This window comes from Etheostoma cragini, chromosome 5 (genome assembly GCF_013103735.1).
Source record: "Etheostoma cragini isolate CJK2018 chromosome 5, CSU_Ecrag_1.0, whole genome shotgun sequence".
Lineage (NCBI taxonomy): Eukaryota > Metazoa > Chordata > Actinopteri > Perciformes > Percidae > Etheostoma > Etheostoma cragini.
Window position 1 is genome coordinate 979227 of NC_048411.1, and position 16755 is coordinate 995981.

The 16755-nt window shown below is 43.1% G+C and overlaps 2 protein-coding genes across 5 annotated transcripts in view; one reads left to right on the forward strand and one right to left on the reverse strand.

Moving 5' to 3' along the window:
* The window catches only part of tbx1 (T-box transcription factor 1), a 10445-nt gene extending 7605 nt beyond the window's left edge, over positions 1–2840 (forward strand). The window contains exons 6-8 of one of the 2 annotated variants that reach the window (XM_034872631.1): positions 682–749; positions 1352–1452; positions 1920–2302. In XM_034872631.1, coding sequence (XP_034728522.1) covers positions 682–749; positions 1352–1452; positions 1920–2302 — 552 coding nt within the window. Of the gene's footprint in view, positions 1–681; positions 750–1351; positions 1453–1919 lie in introns of both variants that reach the window. The other variant, XM_034872630.1, reaches the window with a different exon arrangement.
* A 6392-nt stretch (positions 2841–9232) lies between these two features.
* The window catches only part of gnb1l (guanine nucleotide binding protein (G protein), beta polypeptide 1-like), a 24415-nt gene continuing 16892 nt past the window's right edge, over positions 9233–16755 (reverse strand). For 2 of the 3 annotated variants that reach the window (XM_034871844.1, XM_034871845.1), the window contains exons 6-7: positions 15873–16088; positions 9241–10036 (exon numbers count right to left, since the gene is read on the reverse strand). In XM_034871844.1, the coding sequence (XP_034727735.1) occupies positions 9758–10036; positions 15873–16088 (495 nt within the window). In that variant the 3' untranslated portion in view covers positions 9241–9757. Of the gene's footprint in view, positions 10037–15872; positions 16089–16755 lie in introns of all 3 variants that reach the window. The other variant, XM_034871846.1, reaches the window with a different exon arrangement.

Sequence of the window (16755 nt, forward strand, 5' to 3'; positions counted from 1 at the left end):
CCACACAGGGCCCCATACAGATGCAGTTTGGAGTTCCAGTTGGTTATTATGCGACTCATGGAAAATCGGGGCGATGACACAAATTGGCAGTACTCAATTTGAGACGTTGACATTTTGGCGTCGGTGATGGTGAGAAACTATAGGCCTACAAGAAGTTATGATTATGATTAATTTTCAATTAGGACTGCTGTGCCTGTATGGGAATCTACAGGAGATACTGTGAAGCTGTAAATGTCACAAAAGAGTTCCGAAATATAGTCTAGTGCGCAACATTTGCAGCTCTGACAGTAACTGGCAGGAATATAAATTAATTAATTTGTATAACATTGAATGGACATGATGCTGTAGCTCTGAGGACACTTGCACCTGTCTACTCACATATTTTATTAACGGGAGCAGTGTGTTGAAATGTAATTTTTTTTTTATTTGAGTAAAGGCAGCAGTGTGTTGAAATGTAATTTTTTTTTTATTTGAGTAAAGGCAGCAGTGTGTTGAATTGTGATTTTTTTTATTTCTTCCAAACGCAAGGGATTTTTTCACCTAAAACGTTCAGTCCATCAGCTATCTATCGCCGGCGTCCTTTCTAGAAGTCAGATGCCTTATGGAAATGGAAATGACATTGTGTATGACTATAGCATGCAGGGCCGAGGTTTAATTGATGTTATGTGCTCTGAATTTCAGATCACACAGCTGAAGATAGCCAGCAACCCCTTTGCAAAGGGCTTCAGGGACTGTGATCCAGAGGACTGGTAAGCATGTCCACTTAAACAACAACACAGTCTTATTGGTGCGTTTCCACATTTGTTTTTACAACAGAGCCAGAGAGCTTTGCAAAAATAGTTTTGCCATTTGTTTTATCTCACACAAGTGTCAGATGGGTAAAGCGGGCCTCTTAAAAAAACTAAAACAAAAACACAATTAGAGCGGCATTACATTTAGAAATCCCTGGATATTGTTTGAAAGTTAGTCCACCACGCTTTTCTGTCATTGTGACAACAGAGTAAACCCCACCCATCTGGCCAATCAGGCTCAACACAAATATGTATTTCAAATGCTGCTCATCCAGCTCTGAAAATGATTTTTTTCTTAAGAGTAATAAGTGAACCAATTACACTTATGTTTATGGGACTTTTTGATTATTTTATACAACAGGCCAATTTGAGTCATGTAATAGGCGGCTTCACATTTCATTCACGGTTAATTTCGGGGCCTGTCAATGTGTAAATGCTCATTACACACAACAGTGTACACTTTTAAAATGTTCATTTGTCATTTTAATATATAATAAAGAAATTGTGCCTTTGACATTCATTCAATGGGTATGTAACTGAATCCATTCTCTCTGCTCTAGGCCCAGGAATCACAGGCCAGGCTCTCTGCCAATAATGAGTGCTTTTGCCAGAACAAGAAACCCAATGTCATCTCCCCCTCAGCAGAACGGCACAGAGAAAGGTCTGCAGCTCGCGCTTTCTTTCATGTCAAAGACCCATACCTGCGATCAAACATGAAACATAGTCACATCAAGTTATTCCGCTAGTTGTTATGTTTTCTTGGCATGTTGTACCTCATTTTCTGGCTAAACATCAAATATCAGCCAGTCTGTTTCATCCACTGCCGACATAACAGAGGTTCTTATACTTTTATACAACACTTTAAATATAATGTACAACACAGCGTTCTAATACGGTAAAACCTGTTTGGAGGTACACAAATTGTGAAATGAGAATGTATTATACTGCATATCAAACTGCTCCTGGCTTCAACTCAAAAACGTAGGGAATAAGGACGAGCCGGCTGTAGTTCGGAGCACAGAACTGAACACATGCGTGCACTGTTAAGGAGAATGTACATAACCTGCTGGTACAAAGTATGCACCACATATTGGCTAGTCCTGACTCTTCTCATGTCTCTTCTTGCAGAGGACAGCAGGCGGGAGTACGAGCGAGACCCTAGCTGCACGCCCATACACGCCGACCCGGCTCACCAACTGATGTCCCGGGTCCTCAGCCCCGCCTTGCCCGTCCCGGGAGGCCTTCACGGCGTCTCACTCACCAGTGGGCGACCCAGCCCTCCACACGATCTCCGCGCAGACCCCCACGCTCTACCCCCAGACACCCTGCACCACCACCCTTACAAGTACCCCACCACCTATGAACACTACCTGGGAGCCAAGACCAGGCCATCGCCCTATCCTTTACCCAGTATCAGAGGACACACGTACCACCACCACATGAACCCAGCCACAGCTAACATGTACTCAGCCACCAGTGGCCCCTCTAACTATGACTACGGGCCCAGATAATGGCTGCTGACCACCGGGGGGTAACGACGCTCAGCACTGTGGGAATGGAAACTGGCAGGAAAGGGCAACACAGTCCTGTCTTATTGATGGCTTACGCAACCTGTGGGGTGCATTCACGGGCTCAAACTCTGCTGGATAAACCCTGCCGTATTTATTTAAAGGAAATACATCTTGGCGTTAAGCACGGGCACCTGCTCCGAGTCTTTGAAGAGGTCTGCCTAGACCTCTGAACCCAAATGGCAATAGCTCCACACCTTTTACCCGAGCGGTGCAGACATTGAGCCAGCAAAGAGAGGAGACAGGACGCACCTCTCCGTAACACAGACAATACCTTTGATCACAGACTGGAATTGATTTTTTTTTTGATGCACTTTTGGATTTGCCTTGTTTTTATTGCTTTCAAAAAAGCCATATGTTATATAGTCCATCGACCTTCTAGGTAGACGAGATGTTTGCATGTTGAGCTCATCAGAGAGGGTGTCGAAACCGACCCAAATGTTTTTGTTTGAGGAATAAAAAAAAAAAAAACAAGATTTGATTTTGAAATGTTGTAAACATCTTGAGCCGCTCTAAGAAGCTTGTACCATGGCACTGACTTGCAGCAATTCAAAGTAAATAAATGAAGCAGAATGACTGTTCTGTATCTGTAAAATAAACATTAAATTCTTGTAATTTGTTAAAAAAACTGTCTTTGAGCAGATGTTCCGTTCAAAGCTCTGTCTGCCGTTGCACTGCTGGCGGGGGAAGGAGAAAAAAAGCTTACCTCACTGATAGCGCTGTTGTGGTTGTTGTTGAATCGGGCTGAGGTGTCCGCTGCGCCTGCAGTCGTTGGAAGTCAGGACTTGGAGGCTGTCTAAACATCAGACTGCACTATGCTTACAGTGTTGAAATCTGCACCTGGTTCTATGACAAAAAGCATAACAGAAATGCACTCATCAACCATACTTCCTATACTGCCACACACACTTCCCCCTTACTTTTGGTCCACTGGAATTAGCTGTTGTCACATTACAATACAGACGGCAATATTCTGTTAGTCCCTTACTGATTTATGAATAAAATCCGCAGCAAGAGGTTTTTAATAACTGTACATTTGTTCTTAATTAACCTATTAGGAGATAATAAGTTTAATTAAAATAATATAGTTACTAGTAATAATAGGTAGTATTATACAACGTATTGGATATTTAATAGACATTTATTAACATACTACTGTGCAAATATTCTGGTACCAAAAAAATTGAATTCAGAAGTTATAGGTTACTGCCAAGAGAAGAAGTACCTATGTCATGCCATACAAACTAAAATACATTTCCCGTCACCCCAAAAGGACATCATTGGTCATATTTAATGGGACAGTTGGGTGATATTTTAAGAATGTCACCGTCTCCTGTGTCCAGCCATTTCCATCTTCTATTTGAAGTCATATGAGGAATGCTTTGTTGTCAAGGTTAATCTCGTTGGGGGGGGGGGGCGTCTGCTTTGGGATTTGTGCCGAAAAACAAAGGGAAACGCAGACTAATGATTCATTCCAATATTGTATTTTTTCTCCTTGAACCCAGCTGCCACAGAGCAGCGAGCAGGGGAAAGGAGGCCCGAGGCCGCCTGACCTCTGACTGTTTAATGGCGTGTAAAGGTGTCAAAGGTTAAATAACGTTTCCATTTCATTTAAACGCACACTAATTGGGTGTCGAGTGTTTTTGTTTGTTTGGGCTGAGACTTAAGCTTTTACTTTACAATGGAACTGTATAGATATGCCGTATGATAGACTACGTAACGTTAGGTTATATCATCTATGCTAGGCTATTAAGAAGCTAATATTGACATTTTGACAATTCGTTTGAAGACAGCCCGAAGGTCTATGCTAATATGTAGCTACTTAGCCTTGTTGAGGGTACATACCATTTGCCGTATCCTCCGTTTTACGTCAGTTCCTTTTAAAGCTCAGAGGGAGTCTCACAGTGTAGCCTATTTATATTTTTAGTAGGCTAATTCTTCATTGTGCATTTCACTGCCTGGTTTGATATTTTAGCTAACAGGCTGTCAGGCAGTTACACGTTTTTCTCTCACCGTCGAGTCATTGTTGAGTTAACGAATAGGCTAATGTTTCAATAGTGTTGTAGGCTCGCACACACAGCTTGTTCCATGGAATATTCTGGGTCCCTGTGTAGTCTGGTCAGGAAGCCGCCCTGCGGTGGACCGACGCCGGCTTGCAGCTGCAGGTGCTGGTGCTGGGGAGCAGGGAGCAGCCAGCCGGAAGAACCAGAAGCACCGCAAGACGAGACTGGTTTATCCCCTCCACCGCCGGGGCTCGTGCTGTGGGTAGAAGGGTCAAAAGGCAGTATGGGGACTAATTATAGGTTTCATAACATCAGTGAAACTGTTAAGTCACGTCCTTTTTAGTAGACTATATGTCTAAATAAGAATAACTGTCTTTGATCGCAATAAGGAAACTATCATGCATCAGTTGTAGCCTACTTTCAGTAATTTAACCCTTGTTGTCTTCCCATCAAAATTAAAAATCAACCCTTTTATTGAGGCTTTTAATCGACGTTTTTAACTTTTCTTATGTTTTTGTCCCTTTTTCAACATTAATTTTTTAATGTTTGCAACTTTTTTGACTTTTAACACTGCGTAACACTAATTAACTTTAGTTTTACAGTTATTTTTGGAATTTATGTTCAATAAACCTAATTTATAGGAAATTATACCTAATGTTTGAGTTAGAAAAGCAGACATTAGGAATTATTGAGACTAAAATTAAAGGAATGGATGTTTATGATAATCACAGACTGGAATATGTCAACTTTTACTCACTATTTCAAAACCCCTTCCATTTTTTTCAAATTCTATGAAATTGAATAAGATGCCCCAAAATTATTAAAAGTAGAGATTTGTGCTTGGCAAAGAGCGTTGGGTGGAATCACTCATGTTATTTTGGGTAACCGGGTAGTTAAAAAGAACAGTGACATAGGAAAGCAGGACAATTTGACCCGAGGACAATGTGAGGGTTAATACATGTCATACAAATTATCATGGGCCCCATAGTTTCACCGAGAAACTTAGGTCAAAAGGTAGGCCTATCCTGCTAAAAAGGTAAACTATAGGATTAAATTGCTGTAATACCCTCTGTAGCAGGGGTCTTCAACATTTTTTTAAGCAAGGACCCCTTGGCTGGAACAGAGGCCTTAGTGACTACCATATCTATAGGCCAGTAAAAAGTGGGGATTTATATTCGCTAATAATATGTTGGATTCATGCTAAGACTTTTTCATTTTGGAAGAAACGTTCAAAAATAAACAACATGGGTCCCTGACCACCTGTTGAAGATCCGCTGTAAGGGTTGCAGTGGCCGGCTAGCAAAGCAACAATGAAGCAGTTGTGGAGGAAACATTCCGATCCTTTACTTTAGTAAAAACAGCAATACTGCAACATAAAAATGCTGCATCATCATTATTATTCAGAAAAATGGTCCCTGCCTGTGTTATAGGCTATATCATATATTACATTATTGGATTATTATCAGTCATTACACATCATTGAAGTGTAAAGTAGCATTCAATGTAATACTAAAGGATCTCAGATTTGTAGTTACAGTATGTACAATTCTTGAGACATCTCACCACTGCAATAAAGAAACTCATTTTCTCTCACCACCTGCACTATCAACATTTGTCAATTTTTTTTATCCAGCAATGAAAATGTTCTGCATATGTTGCACTCTTAATAACTGGACTGTCCCTTGTGTAGTATGCATCAGTCTGGGCAGCCTTGACATTGAAGCCCGAGGCCGTCCTCATGTTGTAACCCTGCCCTAAAGTCTGCAGGCGCCTGTAGGAGCCTATACAAATAGGGAACTGAACAAATATTTGTCTTCCTGAATTAAGTTTTTTAAAGATACTGTAATGTAATGTTTTAAAATTACAGATACTTTAATTCCTTTGTGAACTAAATAAGTGATTTTCTGCAAAGTGGCAATCAAAGAAAGTGCGCCTGCTGGAGGAATTATAATGAATTGCAGCTTAATACCAAATAATACAGTCAGCATGGTGCCTGTGGTGGCGACTTTTTTTCCACATTACTTTTCCACACATGAACCTTAATAGGCTCCGGCATGCTTTCAACAGGCTTAGGCCATTGTCAAGCACAATATTTCAATGTATCCTTCATTTCACACAGAGGAACAGAGCAACCTGCTTAGGCCCAGTTACATTTGGGTGCCCAGATGTCTCAGGCTCCAGGAGAAAGGACTTGCCAGTGAAGTATGAAGAGGCAGAGGATGGATGCTAATGCGACCTGAGGCATCATTTGACACTCAGCTGCATCTGGAACATCTGTTATGACAGGCCTATCAGGGTCTCGATTCGTTCGCTTCACCTCTGTGTACATTTCTGCTGCTGAGCCTCGCCTCCCCTGACTGCAGTATCTGGGGACAGCTATTAAAAACAAGCAAGGTAAACCAATCAGAGTCCTCCAGCTAAACACGTGTTTCACATTGTGGCCTCTCAACTAGGCTAATACAAAAGATACTATGGTTTATGGTGTGCATGAGGCTGCTGACGGGCATTTTATGCAAAACATCAAAACACATCATCACCACTGGGAAAGAGCATTGATACATCTGTATTAAGTCACACTTGAAAAAATAAATAAAACCAACTCAACCATGAGGCGGAACATTGGTGTTGGCCAACAAGAGGGGATTATTTTCTTCAAAACATTCTTTTTCACCATTTCAGTTTTATAAATAATCAGGCTCAGTGTGACGTCTTTAGGGCTGGGGACCAAACTTCAATACTTTTAGGCACCAACTGAACTACTTCCATTGTTTCGAGTTTGGAAAAATGCCTTGTCACCCAAAACCAAACTGAAATACCTAAGAAGTCAATATCATCAGTCAGCATCAAATAATAGTCTAATAACGCTGGTGATTGGCTGTCTAGCGTTACACGTTGTAAAGCCATGCAGTAAAAACACTATGTTACGCACAGAAACAGGGCTCACCTGGGTGTGTGTGTTGCATGTCTGTGTGTTGCATAAAAAAAAAAGAAAAAAAAGTAACGTGTAATGTCATTTCGTTTTGTTAAAAGGTAATTTATAAAATTGGTATCGGAACAAGTGGGGAGGGAGGGAGAGAGAGAGAGGGAGAGAGAGAGAGAGAGAGAAAGAGAGAGAGAGAGAGAGAGAGAGAGAGAGAGAGAGAGAGAGACACACACACACAGGATTATGTCCTATCCCCAAAGCCAGGCTGACCTCTGACCTCTAAGGCCGAGGAAGACACACGTTAGGTGATAAGTGAAGCTCAGGGCCTATTGTCCAGGCGCTCTACTTGTCCATTTATTGACTTCCTAAATGATCCATTATGAAGTGATTTATGAGGTCCACCGCCACCCCAACAGGCACTTCTAAGGCCGGTGGGTTGCTGTCTACTCCATTCAGCAGACATCTGCACCAATGGACCCAGCATTTGATTTATCAGAGAATGGACGGAAGCTGGCCCACGCCACCTCCAGTGTTTGTTCAAAGCCAACAGGAGAGTTAGGAAGCGGTTATGAATGCAAGATGTCACCAGTGGGGTCAGGCACAAAAGGTATGGACGGAGCTCTGCTGCAGGGAACAAGGAAATGGTACAATGTCATTAGAACCAGAACAAAACATTCTTATTCCATTTTTTAAAGCAATTAAGCAAACCAAAGCTGCAGTTATACACTTTTTTTCCAACAATGACAGTAGCGTCACGGCAAGGCAGCCTGTCTAGCAAATGACCTTGTCTTTCCTCTGTTCACTAATGATTCGCGGTCATTATGCTCGTCTGGCTCTCTGATTTCTCAGGCCTTTCCTGTACAGCATGATGAGCTTCTCAACTTGTAGCCATCCCAGGAGACAAAGCCTTTATGAAGCAGAACGTTGAGCGTTTGAAGCCCCCGGCCCCTCTGCCTCTCGACACATGAGCTCCATGCTCATTGACTCAGAGATATTATTAGAGACAGTGAACAGAAAAACAACACCTCTCTATTTTCTTTGGGACTTTCACAAGACCCTTGGCCTTGTTCATGACAAATGTCTGTTTCTAAAAAAGACATCTGTATTTTGAAATACATACGAATAAATGTAGATGTTAACAGTTGTCTTATTTTAAAATGCAAATGCTGCTCCTACAGAGGAATCAAAACACCTTTATTTAGTTATTTGAAATTCTTCAGGTTGATTGTAACGTTAAAAGCAGATTTCTATTTTTTCCTTTTCTTTTTGATTAACAAAGGGGGGGGTTACTCCACTAAACCAACAGCCCTGTGTTCTTTATGTCCGTGCTGTGATTAACCTTGTTTGGCAAAGACAGCCCAGGTCAGATTGGAGGAGCCTGTGTGTTAAGCTAAGACCTGCTAGAATAACACCACCAGATTACATAGCTGCTCAGGTGCGTCGTAACCTCAAATTGAGGTCCACTGGAGCAAATCTCCTGTTAGATTAGTCAACACAATCACAGAGCTGCACCAAGCATCGCAAAAGCCTTCGGCAAACAGTGGGCTGAATAAGTCAGCAGGTGGCTAGTGAACTATTAGAAACATATCAGATATTTCAACTGGCCTCACAATTTAAGATAATCTTAAAGGGGCGCTATGCCGTTTTGGCCATTTCTGTGCTGTTGTCTTGCTTTTAAGTCACAGGGTTCTCTATAGCAGCCCCCCCCATATAGAGCCCCCTACAGGTTTCTCTATAGAAAACCCCCTAAAAGATTCTCTATAGAGCCCCCCCTTACAGGTTTCTCTATAGAGCAAAAAGAAATTAAGGTACATTTAGAATAGATACAAATTGGCCATTAATTGCTAGTTACGACATTAATGCAATTAATCGCGATTAAATATTTTAATTGTTTGACAGCACTATTGTCTACACATGGTTTTGATCAACCAATTCAAGCTATCAGATGTATATATGAACTCCGCTTTTTATTGTATCGACTCTTAAAAAAAAACGCTTCCTGTACATAGCGCAGTCCGAACACAGCACAAAGACAAAAACAAAAAAGCAGCAAACGTAAAACAAGTACATCAGCAGGCTGTAATCGATTATTCTCTGTGACTGCATCGATGCAGAACTGTCCAGGTCGACATCACGATGCATCGATGATGCAGTGATTCATTTCAACACCTCTAGTCAAAAGGCGGAAACCAGCCGCATGTAATGACACGATTCATGACAAAACAACGAATTAGCCATTGTTATTTACGGACTTTGCTTCCACCCGCCAATAACACTTGGCGCTAGAGGACGACATCAACGCAGGAGCTCAAAATTAAAGAGACAAGTATGGCTAAAAATAATATATGTAGTCTGGTCATCCAATTATCAAACCTTTACACTGGACTATTGCTGACTTATTGGCTGCTGGTCAATGTCACTTCAATAGAAAATATTGATGCAAAGTCCAAATATCCTCCCAGATTCAGAGGCTCAGCTCGTGTCCCCTCCCTCGTTGTATATTGACCAAAGGCTGATCCGCTGGTCCTTGGATCCAGCAGCCAGCAGTCTTTGCCTGGGGTCCTGGTGGTCAGAGAAGGCCACACTTAGCACCATGTCAGTGTGGTACTGAAGCACTGCCAGTGGGCGCAGCTTCTTCCACCCGAACACCCGCACTCGATGGTCCCAGCCCGCTGATGCCAGAAGCTTGCCGTCCCCCCTGATGCACAGCTGGGAAACTCCAGGGTTGACCAGCGTCACACACTCCTGGAGCTGAAAAACCACAAAGAGGAAAAAAGATATTAGCAGGCTGACACTTTTACACGTATTACAAACACAGAGTAGCAGCATAGTGGTAATAGTAATAGTAAGAGAAAGACAAAACCAAAACAGCCAATTGTTCAAGCAAATAAGGACACAAAAAATAAATCAGACAAACTAATTGGGTCAGTACGTCGATTTATCACTGCCGTCTAGGAAACTGTTGCCAACCCAAACACCGACAGGGAGAGACTATCTGCTGATCTGATGACTGAGGTCTAAGTGTGAGGCTGGATGTCTGTTGAATGTGGCTGGAGACTCCTGGGACTCAGTCATCGGCCATAAAACATTACGGCACGAGTGCCACGAGCAGATCTCTCTGTGTCCCACTATTTGGTTTGGAGTTGGGGAAGTCTGTTCTGGAAGCAGGGCTTGAGGTACCTTTGTCACAGTTTGCAAGAAAGAGAAAGCGAGAGAGACCATCTTGCGCTGAAATGCTTGTTTGCTGAGGCCTTGTTGCTACAAGCGCCTATGATAAATTACAGTCACACTGAAAGGTCTGGTCAGCGGGAGAAGAGACCCGATAAATACACTGTTGTAACGTCTGCCTGCTAAAGATTAGCCACAGCTCCCCTCCCCCTGTGATCTACAGTGTCCAAGGACTGTATCAATTGCTCTAAAAGGGGCAACATTCTGACATATTATAACGAATGGCAGCTAGGATCACTATCTAAAGGGCCTGCTGTGGTGGGCATTCCTGAGGAACGAACGTGCTCTTCCTGCGGGCTATGGAATCTCTGCTGGACCTTAGATAGGACACAAACATCTGGATATGGGAGCTAAAAATCAAACTGGACAGCGTATAATTGACTTCATAAGCTGTGTCTAGGGAGACTAATGGCCTTGGATGGGAGGAGACGGTGGAGAATTTATCTGCATGCTCCTGTTCCGGGCGGGAACCATCCACGAGCTGCATGTGGAAGATATAAGCCAGGTACTCACAGCCCAAGTGGATAAAGTGCAATGCAAGGGAGAAAGAGAGAGCAGGGAGGAATGTCATTGATCAAAACGCTAAGTTCTCACATATCTGCTGAGGCAGATGTGGGATTTATTTTTATTTTAGGGGCAAACCATCATCACTGGTACCACTAGTGCATAAAATACTGAGTTTGGAGGAGACCAAACAAGCCAGATACGCTGATACAAAGAAACCCTGGGGGTTGAAAGATTGTTTGGGGCTTTGTTATTACCTCAAGAAGTTGGTATGCCCCTACCTCTCTCCATCTGGTTTGCATTAGAGGCCTGATAATGATGGGTTTAAGTGTCTGTTTTTGTTTGTTTTGCTTCCCATAGTTTGTGTCAGGAAAAGGCATTTGTTTCATTAAAGGGTCAAATGTAAGCAGCAAGTGGCTAATGATGTAGCAATGGTCATTCAGCAGGGCAGGCTGCCAAATTGTTTGGACTTTCTACAGTCTGAGAAAGTGGTGAGAAAAAAGAAAAGATGGTGAATGGTGCTCCTGAGCAGCTATGCTGGTTCCTGGGCTGCCAGCGAGACGTGTTTACTCTGGGACTTCATGTGGCAGAGGTCGTTGACAGGAATAGTAATAGTGTGCTGAAACGATCAGTTGATTCATTGATTAAGTGGATCAACAGGAAGGGACTCGCCAGCAATTTAGTAAATTGAATTCATTGTTTCAAGTCATTTATTTAACGGTTCTGCTGCTTTATATCTTTCACAATAAATGGAATAACTTTTGGATCACCTTGAAAACTGGAATCTGCAATTGTTTTTTATCATTTCTGATATTTTATAGACTAATTCATGAATGAATCACAAATCATAAATCAACTGATTAAATCAATCAAAAAAATACATTTTAGTTTCTGTCGGTGTTTAATTAGTTCTGGTTATATGCAGCAGAAGTATAGTTTGTTTACGGTTTAGTATAACGGCATTTAAGTTGGAACGATGAGACAATCAATTTGTTGATCAACGGATCCCCCCCTTTTCAAGTCTTCCTCTGTCCTTTAAAAAATAAAAGCCGAAAATGCCCAAAAATACATCTTAAAATAACGTTTTGGACACAGCCAGGCTACCCGTTTCCCTGTTCCCAGTCGTGCTAAGCTAACTGGCTGCTTTATAGTTACCATTTAGACATCAGAACTACAATAAACTCTGTATGAAAGCAAATAGGCGTTTTTCATATTTAAGACTGTTGATGAGACGAAACAAGCAATCTGAAGTTGTCACCTTTGGCTCTGGGGACGGACGGACGGACGGACGGACGGACGGACACACACACACGCACACAGATTTTACAGACTAAAGCAGACTAATGGATTTAAAATGAGTTGCAGTCCATGAATACATTACTCCTCAATGTTAGGATAACTTTTCTTTGTTCTTAAAAAAGGAAATAGTCTAAGTTGCACTGTCACTTTAATTCCATGTTCTCCAGCAGCACTATTGTTGTTCTTGCCGTCGGGCCACACCACTGCTGAACCAATACCAAGAAAAGCATTGCTGACTTAAGCGCTGCCATTAACCAGGCCTACATCTGTAATGAAATCCATTGGCTCCAACCGGGGAGTCTTGGCTCGTTTTATTTGACACCCCATTTGTCTTCCCCTTGCTTCCTTACTATCTCATCATAGACAGAATCTGTCTATGGGCTTCATCATGTTTTTTGTTTGAACACTCCTTTCTGGCCTGTGTTACCACACACACACACACACACACACGCACGCACGCACGCACGCACGCACGCACGAACGCACGCACGCACCCACGCACGCACAAACGCATGCACGCACACACACACACACTGTCTAAACACTAGTTTTCTCAGCTGTCAGGAGGCTCCCAGCTCTGCTCAGCAGCTGGACCCACTACACTTTGTGTTGCCTACAACTGATCCAACACAAACTCACACTTCGGGATCCACTTTTGTAGCATCTCAACGACAGAGGAGACGTTCAAAAGAAGCGTCCACTTGGCAGGTCTCACTCAAGCCCCGCTCCACTTTTCTCCCGTCAGTTCCCCCTCAGTCTTGGCACGGATCTCGGAGTTCACGCTCGTCTACTGAAACGTCCCATCATCGCTCGCTCACTCGAGCCCAGCAGCTGGGAGGCTTTTTCACAGGTATTTCTGACACACCCTGTCCCTGAATCACACTCGGCAGCGGGGAGATTACAGCCTTTTGTCACCTTGCCTGTCAGAGCTTGGCTCTGGCTGACAGGAGATGGACGCGTCAAACAGGCGAGCAGTCCCATTCAGAAAAGAGACAAGGGGGAGGTGGCTGGTGGTGTGGGTGGTTGCTTTCATTTTTTATGACAGCTACTCATACATACTGTACATCAGTCCAAAAGCAGACTGAGGTTGGGCCTAGTGTGACCTGAATCATATGTCAAATCATTTTAGGATTGGCTGATGGATGCAAGAAGTCACAGAAGGCCGAGACTACTGAGGGGATGTGAGACATTGTAGTGAAGATGAGGGTCAGGAGATCCACCTGTAGAGGACTGTCATCAGTCTCAGAAAGCGCTTGCTGTCAGCCACGCTTGATTTACACTGCTAATCTTCCTGTCTATACCTGTTTTCTCTTTCTCCAGTCCGCAGCCTCTGCCTTTTTCTTTCTCCTGGAGGAACATGTCACTACACTTGTCAATACATATGAGTGGAAGCCTAAATATATGTCCATGTGGCTTAACAGCTTGTAAACCCTAACACCCACGCCCAGATAGTCGCACCCCAACACATTCACCAAAAATGTAAGCTAGTAGGAAAAGAAAGGGGGAAAAGTGTGATGATGATGCCACATTTCTATGAAAGGATATCAGCCCAGCCAGTTCAAATGGCAGAGAAAGGCCTCTGGGAGCCATGTGGAATACATTCACCTCCATTCCTGAGGCTGTCTGTCTGGGCTTGATAAGCTCACTTCACAGCCCTTTGGCTGCACTAAATCATAACTGCACTGTGTTGTGTCACATTCAGTTTCCCCCGACATTTTACAAAAAGCATCTATCTTCTTTGCCAGCCAGTTCCACTACACTCAAAGGTATTGCAGGGGTAATTTGTGGGAAGTGGGATGCTGTGGCACTTATAGCCTCCTCAGCCTTTATTGCAGCCTCCCACTGTGAACTACTGTTCCCTTTACTGCAGATGTGTTTTTTGTTTGGCTAAGGGGCCTCCGAGGTTTTGATATTTTTATTGCCTCTCACGGGTCGTCCGTCAGGACCCAGGGCCTGGGTCCACCACCCGGCAGGTCCCCCCGCCCCCTTACTGCTGCCACACAAAAATACTTTTGTGGGAAGAACTGAGGATAGCTGTCTGGACGTCACACTGAGCTGCACTTCGGGATAATTTAAAAGCCCCTGTTGGATCCTTTCCCTCTACTTGTGCTTTTTTCCTGTCATCCTCATCCTGGATTCCATGCTGAATCAATATTTTGTTGCTTGAGAAAAATAAACCAAATAACCACTCTCCTCCTGTTTTTGGTATATTGAATCAAATCCTTCGTAGTGTTTTTCTAGACACATTTTCGGGGTGAAAAAAAATGGGGCTTTGCAAATATTTCTAATTCAAGCATTCATTTGTAAAGCGCCTAGGAAAGAATAATACTCCTTTACTGTGCAGGAGTGTACTATGTCAGCCTCAGGTTCCTTTCTGTTCAGATTCATTGGGGTTGGCAGCAGACTGGGAGCATTCCCTTTTACTCGCGAAATCAAGAGAAAATATAGTTTCAAATGAGGCGTTAAGTGTCTGAAGCATTGGCTGTTCTGTAAAATGAATTATGATACAAATGTGATGTGTCTCTTTTGGTGTGGCAGAAGATGCTCTGGCAGGGGGTGTAGTGCATAGTTTTTATTTTTGCGCATGCGTGTGTGTGTGTGTGTGTGTGTGTGTGTGTGTGTCTTTAAAAGCAAGTATGCATCAAAAAAATATCCCAGTCAAGAGAAATGTTGTACTAAATGTTTTTTAACTTGCTAAATAAAAGTATACCTAAATGTTCCTATTTTAGTGATGAGTCTTCTTAAAATCCAAAACGATTAATATTATCCAGGCCTAATATGTGCCTATGTGTCCGTGTGTTTGCGTGTGGGTGGTTAGAGTCTGGAGTGACAGCCCCAGCCCGGCCCTCGGCCCTCGGCCCCTGGCCCTGCCAATGCTGTGTAACCAGCAGCTGATTTATGGCCCTCCGGAGCCCTACTGAGCCTCTTTGGCCCCTGATGTTTTCCAAGAGAGCCTAGAGAAAGGCAACTCTCCTCTCTGCCCATCCACCCATTAACATTTTATAATATCTCATGGCATTAAGCTGACTCTCATGTGCAACAATGAGTCCACAGGTAGGAAGTTCAGGAGCTTAGCCAGGGACACTTCAGTAGGCTGATTATTATCCAGGGGCATTTGTACCCCAGAAGGTACTTCCGCAGTTGACTAGGCTACCTAGAAAGATTGTAGAATAATCATAATGACTACAACTACCGTATATATGACTGTTTTGTCAACAGTAACACCTGATCACAGTATGATGCAAGGGACAATGCAAGAAAAGTAGCTAGGAAGCGTGCAGAGAGAGTTTGAAAGTGGCCTAACACACAAAATTGTTTTTACGTGCATTCTTTTAAATATGTCAGGTCCATATGTGTTTGTGTTATGTGGTGAATGTGAAGATGAACTCCTCCCTTATTTGTCAGTTCTAGCCACTGACAAGAAATAAGAGGAGAAATCAGACCAATCACAACAGCTGGTCAGTCTGAAAGGGCTGTGGGGGTTCATCAGACAACGGTTTGGGCACCACTGGACTAGACAACAGTATTATCATCTCTGAGCCTGTCTTCTGCTGACCTGCAGGTTGTTTTGTCTGTCCAGCATCCAGGGGGAGAGTTTCTTCTCAGAAGAGCCAGATATGCCCCTCAAACAGTTGGTGTCAAAGGTCAGACACATGACGGGCTCAGGGTGGGCTTTGGCTTGGCTCAGCTTGGACCTCTGGGTTACGTCCCACAGTAACAGGGAACCGTCCTCGTATCCAGCCAGCAGGAGAGGTCCGGGACCCGAGTCTGGCTGCAAGTGAAGGAGGATGATAAGAGAAAGGAGAAGGGACAGCGAGAAGAGAGGACACAGAAAGTAATGTGAGGTAGGGCTGGGCAAAATATCAATATAAAATCAATATCAATATATGGGGCTAGATGTCTTACATTTTGGATATCGCAATATCGCAACGACAGTTGTCTTTTCCTGATTTCATAGGCTGCATTACAGTAAAGTAACTCATCTAGCACTTCAATTATTTGCCTTTATTCATTTTGTCATCATATCCACATTACGGAGGATTTTTTATCAAAACTCTCATTGTGTAAATATTTTGTGAAAGCACCAATAGTCAGTCATAAATTATCGATATTGATGTATTTGGTAAAAAAATATTGTGATATTTGATTCTTTCCATATGGGCCAGCTGTAGTGTGATGTGAGATGTGAGATGAGAGCAGTGTAGTTAAAAACCACAGAAACCGCTGCGTGGTGCTGGAAGCTGAGCGGAGCAGAGGTTATCTCTCTGGAAGCTCCCGCTGACACTCGGATGAAGCAGCGCGCTCCATTCGTCAGCCGGCTGCTCTCTCTTTACAGCATTCCATTACTCCACTCCTCACTTTGCTCCTCATCTATATTACTGAGCCACAGGCCTCGCTGCTACCACGAGATAGATAGATAGATAGATAGATAGATAGAT